Raw genomic sequence first — 8041 nt, 5'->3', positions numbered from 1 at the left:
TCCAAGCTGTGCATTTCTTTTAAATGATAACAAACTATTTCTGAAAGTCATATCTGAGTACAATGCCGCCTGCTCATTTCAGCTGTTGATAACGGCTCCTTCATTCAGTAGAGAGCTGTTTCTCCTTAGCAAGGTGTCAACACACTGAACCTATCATCTCGTCAATTAGTCATATTTTTAATTCTCATACAGTTAAATTCACATCCAAACAGTTGTTGTCACTGTTGGTTGTGATGTAACAAACCTTGTGAGAACTTGAAATTATTAGCAGAAAAGCACTAATAGAAGGCCATTCCCAGCAACACTTTGCAAATAAAACAGTTGGCAGTATGTGATTTAACTCATGGATTTATTAAATTAATGAATTAAATTAATAAACTGTCGACAGGGAAAGCAACGTAATATAAAGATGTAGTTTAAAAAAAAAAAACAAACAAACCCATTTGAGTTCTACCAGAAATTATGAAATAGTACTTTTTTGTAGGATTTGTTAATTCTTTTAAAATGTAAATTTTTTAAATTCTTTTTCTTCTTCTACTCTTTATTTTATATGTTTATATTCAGATTATATCAGATTTATTTTTTTATTTTTTGCTGTCTTGATTTTTAAGTTTCTTTCATCATCAAAACACTTAGTGGGTGAAATCATCAGGCTCAAGAGGCTGATAGACTCTTTATTAGATGCAGCTTCTCTGAAATGAAACTGACCTCAATGAGAGGTTTTGATGCCTTTCTTGGTCAACCTTACTCTTAAAGTTAATGATAAATAACAATAAAATACAAAGGAAGAAGTAAATCCCTCCTGCTCTTCATTTTGTGTCCTAATCAGGAATATGGGCCTAACCCTGAATCCGTGCTCAGTATGAATGTCTGCAGATCATACCTTCGTGGCAGGATGGCACTGCTTGTTCCCAGTGTTGAACAGCAGCCTCTCCTTCAGCGCCGCTGGGTGGGGAACAATTCCTCAGTTCCATCCTGAACCAGATCACTGGGTGGTGCAGTGATGCATTGAGGGGAGTACCAGGTGTTTGGGATACGAGTCCACCACCTCTTCCAGTGGCTTGCTTCCTGCGCTGGTGTCAGGGTTTGGTTTGGTGTGGCTGTATTGCCAGCTCTGTACAATGTGTCGCCTCAGGGCCAGGTTGATAATGGTTGTGTGTGCACAGCATGGCCTTGGTTATGAAGAAGGATGGCTCATTACAGTCTGCTGTTTTCATGCACAATGTTCAGTTGCATCTAAAATGTCAATCTGTTGGGTCTCTGACTGTTTTTGACAGTCAGTAAGCGTCATCCCTCGTGACGCATCCCCAGGTTTCCATTCATCGGTACTGGCTATATGTGTGAGTTTGTTTTTAATCCGTTCAATTCTAATTTGCTGTCCTAAATTCCATGTGTTATGCACATCACAGTGCTGTGGTGGTTCACTGTCTGAACTGGGCCTCTGAGCTCTATCAGCTATTGCTACTGTTGCTTTGTCTGCTAGAGAAACTAAACCTCTCTGTGCATCTGTATCTGTGAGTGTGTGTGTGTGTGTGTGTGTGTGTGTGTGTGTCTATTGTTATCTATCCATAATCAGCAGTTATTGGTTATTATTGTAGATACTTTTGTATTTTTCCCCTCCTCTTGTACTTCTGGCTTGTCGGGTGTGGGTTAGGTTTGTGATAGTATAGCTGTCACGTCAGTAAGTGTTTTTGAACCTGTGACCTTTCTGTGGGTATTCAGGTGGTGGTACTTGTCAGACACGTAAAAGAAAAACTACTTTAAAGTAGCCTGCTGCTACAGAAACCTTGATGAGTGTCTGATTAAGACCGGAAGTCGATCAGACTCTGTAGCTACTCTCACAACATTTTTAGTGGGTGAGCTCAACGTAACGTACTGTTACATTTTCTGTTTGCGTCTGTAACTGAACACATTTGAACGCGCAAATGCCTTCTTGAATGAACAGGCCGTTTCAAAAAGCAAATCGCTTTTCGAAAGCCACTTGGGCTTATTTTGAAAATATGGCCGGATATAAAGCTCCTTGTATGCACTCTGTAAAACTTGACGAAGAACAAAATCCGCTGTGAGCCGGTCGGGTCCGCACATCCAGCAGTCAGTGCTGGAGGGTCCCCGACGGACCCGGAGGGCATCCAAAGGGAACACACTGATTAGTCATTATTAAAAAAAAAAAAGGTCCTGACCTGTATGAGCTATTGTCTCTCCGCATCACAGACTCAAAATAAGAAAAAAACAATGGGAAATGTGGGGAAAGTGTCTCCGCTGAGTCCCGGGCGCCCCGTCCTGCAGGACCCCCAGGTGAAGCGCATCGGGCGGTCTGGACGTGCAGCCGGCACTTGGTGCGTGTTCCTGCGCGTGCGATGAAAGCCGCTCCGCACTTCAAACTATGGGCGCTCACAACGGGGAGTTCAACTCCAGCGGAAACTTGACTCCCGCCGTGTCCGAGGCTGGGACCGTCCTCCCGGGTTACCTGCTGGTGATCCTGTCCGTGCTGATGGTGACTCTGGTGGTCGTGGTGGTGGCGGGAAACGCGCTGGTCATCATGGCTTTCATTGTGGATAAAACCCTGAGGAACCAGAACAACTTCTTCTTCCTCAACCTCGCTATATCTGATTTTCTCGTGGGTGAGCTGATGCGTCTTTTGTCTCCTGTGTCTCTCAAATTGGCCTCCTGCTCCCTTCAGTCAGAATGAAGCCCCACTTTCTGTCATTTCCCTGCAGTGTCATTATTCCCCGTCTACATTGTTCGGGCCACCTTATCCTCCTTTGTGATTCGTTATTGTGCTCCTCTGCAGAATCCCTCTTTCACTTCTGACAGGCTCGATCCCCCGCTTAGATAAGACAGACAACCGCAGCAGGAGGCTTTTGTTTCTTACGTCTTTCACTCTGCGCAGAGGGTTTGTGTTAATATTGCAGTGATCGGGTCTTTTTCTTTTGCCACATCTAATAGTTGTGTCATTCAGACTGTACGGAGAGTTCATGTATTGTATTTGTGATGGGATTGGACATTTGGGCGCTGAAGTGTGTGTGATTTGTCCATCTGATTCAGGTGCTTTCTGCATCCCTGTGTACATCCCGTACAACCTGACGGGCCGGTGGATGCTGGGTAAGGGTCTCTGCAAGGTGTGGCTGGTCATGGATTACCTGCTCTGCACCGCCTCAGTTTTCAACATCGTCCTCATTAGTTACGACCGCTTCCTGTCAGTCACAAGGGCTGTAAGTACATGTTGGTAGACCCGCATCCACAAAAAAACACACACACTGCTCATTGATAATCAGTGGATTCTTAAAGGTCTCGCTTTCAGGGTCAATTTGCTCTGCAGAGGGAAGCCATTCACTGCTTTATTTCTTTTCACTGTCAGAAGATTATAGTTTATTTAAATGGCCACTCACCGTTTTGACACTTGAATTTTACTCAGGGAGTTGCCACGCAAGCTGTGTCTGAAAATCTGAAAATGTTCACGATGCAGGGTACCATTCACTGTCTGCTGTTTAATTTAACAGTCCAAACTCGAAGCATACATCCACTACAGATGGGTCCAAATTCAGGGGGCCACATGCTTTCCCAGCCTCCCGGCCTTTGCATCCCAGCAGCCCCTCTTCAAATGTAGCTGAGGGAGACAGTATTTTTCTCAAGATTCACGGTACACTAGTAATGACAGCAAACAACCCCATGAGGCAGCCTGAGGATTACACATTTAAATGTAAGTATTGTGTTTCAGCTCAGTCCAGCTGCTAATGGATGAGTTAAGGTTGCTATGGTGACAGGGGCCACTGTAAGACCAGCTAAACTGGTGGCAAAGTGAACACCCTCCATCATACCAGACTGTTTTTGCCATCTGTGTTCCATGGATGCTGCCAATATGTATACATGTCACATATGGCATGGATACATTTTATCGTCTCCGTCTTCTTTATTTTTTTATCAGAGTTTTGCAGTCGCGTCTCATTTGTTTTCTTTTAATCGATTTGTTTAAATTCAATATTGTTAGAAAATCTTGTTTATCAGAAAGTCATTTTTACAGGCTCTCTGTTTTACGATAAAAGATGGAAATGCTTTTCCTTTGTAATTTACTCTGTAGTAAATACGCTTTCTGACTCATTTAGTACCTGAATGAGTCAGAAAGTGGATTTCTTCTTTAGCCATAATCACATTGTGATTGCCACTGATATAACCTGCTGTTGTAAACACAGGCAGACATTTAATAGTGTTAAACAAAGAAAAGATGGGAAAACCTCCAACAAGCAAAATGAGACTGGTTAAAAGAGAAGCCGTGCTAAATGACAGGGGTCAGAATGAGAAAAGATGAAATAAAAATGAAGCAGGGGAGAGGAGAATAAGTGATGGGTGATTAAGAGGGATGACTGGATTTGGAGGAACCATATATCACTTTCACACTTAATTTGGCTTTTGTCCTTAACACACGCATATGGCACATCACAAATTAGTACATCCCAACCACTTTTGCAGAAAAACACCCACCACCTTTTAGAATTAATATTTTAAATTCATTATACTTTATGAAGTAAATACTTGTGGGGAGGACTGGAAAGACAACTTCAGCTTTATTCTTCAGATGCAAAATTCATTCTCCAAGAATTGAAAGAGATACAGTAGATGAGACATTGTCGCCCACTTGATCATTTAAATTCTAGAAAAGCTGGTGCTGTTCTTAAAAAACCAAGAAGGCCAACACAGTTTTAGGTTAAGCTGAATTGGGTGTAGGATGTAATCATTTTTGCATGCCATTTGAACAGAATGTTGTTGTTGTTGTTTTTTCCTATCCTAAAGATGTTAGGTGGCCACGCCTTTTTATTAATAAAATAAATCTTGAAATAAAACTCTTTTGTAAAAAATCAAAAAGCAAATTGTTTTCATATTTACAGAGAAATCAATAGACGTCCTCATTTTCAAATATTGTCTACTCCTTTATGATAAATACTGTATATATCCATTTGTTATTTACACCACTTGCTCATGCAGCTTTACAGGGGCTGGAGCCAGTGGCCACCTATCCAACACAGAGGTACAAAAACAAACCACCATTACCGCTCACATGCCTCCACACAGGGAGGCTCGCGACTCGGGGCTTAAACCCAGAACATGGCTGAGTTAGTACAATATGCAACAACACACTCAGAGCAGAGGCAAGTGCACCTCATGGCCTGCTATTATTGTGTTTGAGAAACTGTAGCTGACGCTTGGTGTTATTAAGCAGCGGAGTTTGACGTTCAATGTGCGTCACTGTGAGCCGTTCTTCTGCCTCTCTTTTGGTACAGGTTAAATACAGAGCACAGAGAAACAGGACGCACCAGGCTGTATTCAAGATGGTGTTGGTATGGGTGTTGGCCTTCCTCCTCTATGGCCCCGCCATCATCTTCTGGGAGGCAATTGTTGGCCAGAGTATCATCCCGGCCCACGAGTGCTACGCAGAGTTTTACTTCACCTGGTATTTCCTGCTAAGCGCCTCCACTTTTGAGTTCTTTACACCGTTTGTGTCGGTGGCCTTCTTCAACCTCAGCATTTACTTGAATATCCACCAAAGGAACAAGAGCAGCGGAACCTATGCAGAGGAGGACACCAAGACTCAGAGGAGCAGCAGGTGGAACAGAGACGGAGGAGTCTGGTCAGTGCTTTTTATCAAAACACGGAAGGTGTCGTCCAGTGAGCCCACTGCTATCTCTCCTGTTATCGAGGACGATGACGTTCTGTCCCCGTCCTCCATCGGGAGCCAAAATGCCACACAGATATTCATACAGAGGGAGAAGTTCTTGCCTGAAAAAAACCACTCTAGACTGTTTCAGCATACAGCTTCCTGCATGGCGCCTCGCCGTACGACACATGCACTGCGCCTTTCCCGAGACAAAAAGATTGCCAAATCTTTGGCCATTATGGTCTGCATTTTTGGGATTTGCTGGGCACCTTACACTCTACTAATGATTATCCGCGCTGCGTGCAGCGGCGAATGTGTGCCAGACCCTTGGTACGAGATCACATTTTGGCTCCTGTGGCTGAACTCTGCCATCAACCCGTTCCTATACCCCCTGTGCCACAGCAGCTTTCGAAGGGCCTTCTCAAAGATTCTGTGTCCTAAGAGACCATCAGTACAGCCTCAAATTGAGGCTCAGTCTTGTTAGATGCACTCTGTTGCACTGACATGCCTTATAAATGCAGTAGGCCGAACACTAAAAATCCATTTACTGTTCTTCCATCCTTTATCATCCATACTGCTGATCCAGCAGGGTCATCGGGGTGCTGACATTGTGCAATAGTGGGGTCTACCCTCAGCAGGTCTCTGGTCTACGGCCAGGTTGACATACAGAGAAACACCCGTTCAAAGTGATGCACATTAACCGTGGGCATCACTTTGAAAGGGTGTTTCTTAACCTAACCTGTCTGGACTGTTGGGAAAACCCACGCAGGCACCAGGAGAACATTTGTAATTTTGTGAAGTTCTGATGGTGCCACACAATGAATAGGAAGAAGATGCTAGCTTCTAACTAAGGCCCAGGAAATAAACCCAGAACTTTCCTGCTGTGAGCCAACAGTCCTAGCCACCACTCCACCGTGCCAGTATGATACACCCAGTATGATAGCACAATGTATTCCTGAATGTAATCAGAAAAAGTGAGACAAACAGAAGTTGATGCCTTTTAGTGTCAGATTTCGTCAAATGTACAGCATCAGAGAAAATTTGAAACTTCCTTTCAGACAGGAAGTGGTAATGGGGTTTGGGCTTTCTGACCACTGAGTTCTCTATGTGCTGAGGGACATAACATGATGCTTTACACAGCCTGACTGATAGAATCCAACTCATGGCTCATTTGGAAATCTCAAAATTATTAGTGCCATGAAGAAATTCCAAATCGTGGGCTGACAAACTATTTGCATAACAATCCAGATTTGCACATTTGATGACGAAATGTATGTCAGCCTACATGCCCTATCTTTGTGGCTACATCCCATGAGCCAGGAAGTATTGGTCTAAGATATTCTATGAGAACTGCAGCACACCAAGATAGATTTAACATAGGTCTGCCTGAGTTGCTCCACTTATATTTAGATCAAATTATGCTCATGTTATGTGTTTCATGGTTTTATAACGTTTAATAATCATTTCATTGTTAATTTCTTCTTTTTTCTGCCTTTTAAAACACCAAAAAATGCAAAAGGTAAGAAATATCTATTCATTTTTATCTTAGGTAATTTTCAAGTAAGGGACACAAAAAGTAAAACTTCAGTGCAAAATACTTTTGAGTAAATGCTACATCAATAGAGTTTTCAATCCATTGCTGTTTCTTTGTTCTGTTTTTTAGAAGAGGTCCTTTGCTCATATTTTCAGAAACATAATTTGCAAATATTTCATTGTGTGACAACGGTGAGACGTCACACAATGACAAATGTTCAGTCACTAAACTTCAGAGCACTTGAAAAACAAACAAACAAACAAACCAACAAAAAAACTCAAAAAACCTCAAAAACTGGCATTGGTTGACTGAACACAGCCAGCAGTTCATTGCCACCACTAAATCAACGCTTAATTTCAACAACAGTATTCTTCTTCATAATCAAAATGCAAGATTTTAAATGAGAGCAAAATGTTTTCTACCTTAATATCTGTGCCAAGATGGCTGTGTTCTTTAAGTGCAGTATTTATTGAAAGACTCTGTATCGTGGCTGTGGATGTGTTTTAGTGTAAGCAGCCAACAAAAATACAATAAAAAGAAGAATGACTAATAAGATGTCTTGCATACATTATTGGTCAATTTTGGTATTTGACTTGTATTTGCACTTACTTGATTTCTTACAGAATGTTAGATGGTAAAATATCTGTTTGCTAAAAAAAGGTTCAAGAATAAGATGCTGCAACTTTGACGGAGCTTAGCAAACAGACTGGCTCAATTGGAACATTACAAAATCTGCAAAGCTCCTATAATGTTTTAAATTTCAGGTGTGTCGTGACACCAAAAGGAGCAAATGGTAAGAAGGGAATATATTAAAAGTCGAGCAGAAATTTGTGCTTATCCAGAGACTATTAAGTATC

General features: G+C 42.1%; 1 protein-coding gene across 2 annotated transcripts; it reads left to right on the top strand.

Annotated features, from left to right (window-relative positions):
• The first annotated feature begins 2140 nt into the window (after positions 1-2140).
• On the top strand, positions 2141-7668 carry LOC115042639 (histamine H3 receptor). 2 transcript variants are annotated; one of them, XM_029501046.1, is made up of 4 exons: positions 2141-2621; positions 3046-3212; positions 5277-5446; positions 5543-7668. In XM_029501046.1, the coding sequence occupies exons 1-4, from the start codon at positions 2384-2386 to the stop codon at positions 6132-6134; spliced, it is 1167 nt and encodes a 388-aa protein (XP_029356906.1). In that variant the 5' UTR covers positions 2141-2383; the 3' UTR covers positions 6135-7668. The 2 variants fall into 2 exon arrangements, with proteins under 2 accessions (XP_029356906.1, XP_029356905.1); XM_029501045.1 differs by having other exon boundaries at positions 5277-7668.
• The last annotated feature ends 373 nt before the right edge of the window (positions 7669-8041 follow it).

The sequence above is a fragment of the Echeneis naucrates genome, chromosome 4 (genome assembly GCF_900963305.1).
Source record: "Echeneis naucrates chromosome 4, fEcheNa1.1, whole genome shotgun sequence".
NCBI lineage: Eukaryota > Metazoa > Chordata > Actinopteri > Carangiformes > Echeneidae > Echeneis > Echeneis naucrates.
The sequence above is the reverse complement of the archived record's forward strand: the minus strand, read 5'-3'. Positions and strand labels throughout refer to the sequence as shown.

Coding starts and splice junctions, on each gene's coding strand:
- LOC115042639 (XM_029501045.1), top strand. CDS start 2,384: ATGGGCGCTCACAACGGGGAGTTCAACTCCAGCGGAAACTTGACTCCC. Junction 2,622..3,045: donor TATATCTGATTTTCTCGTGG/GTGAGCTGATGC, acceptor CATCTGATTCAG/GTGCTTTCTGCATCCCTGTG. Junction 3,213..5,276: donor TCCTGTCAGTCACAAGGGCT/GTAAGTACATGT, acceptor CTTTTGGTACAG/GTTAAATACAGAGCACAGAG.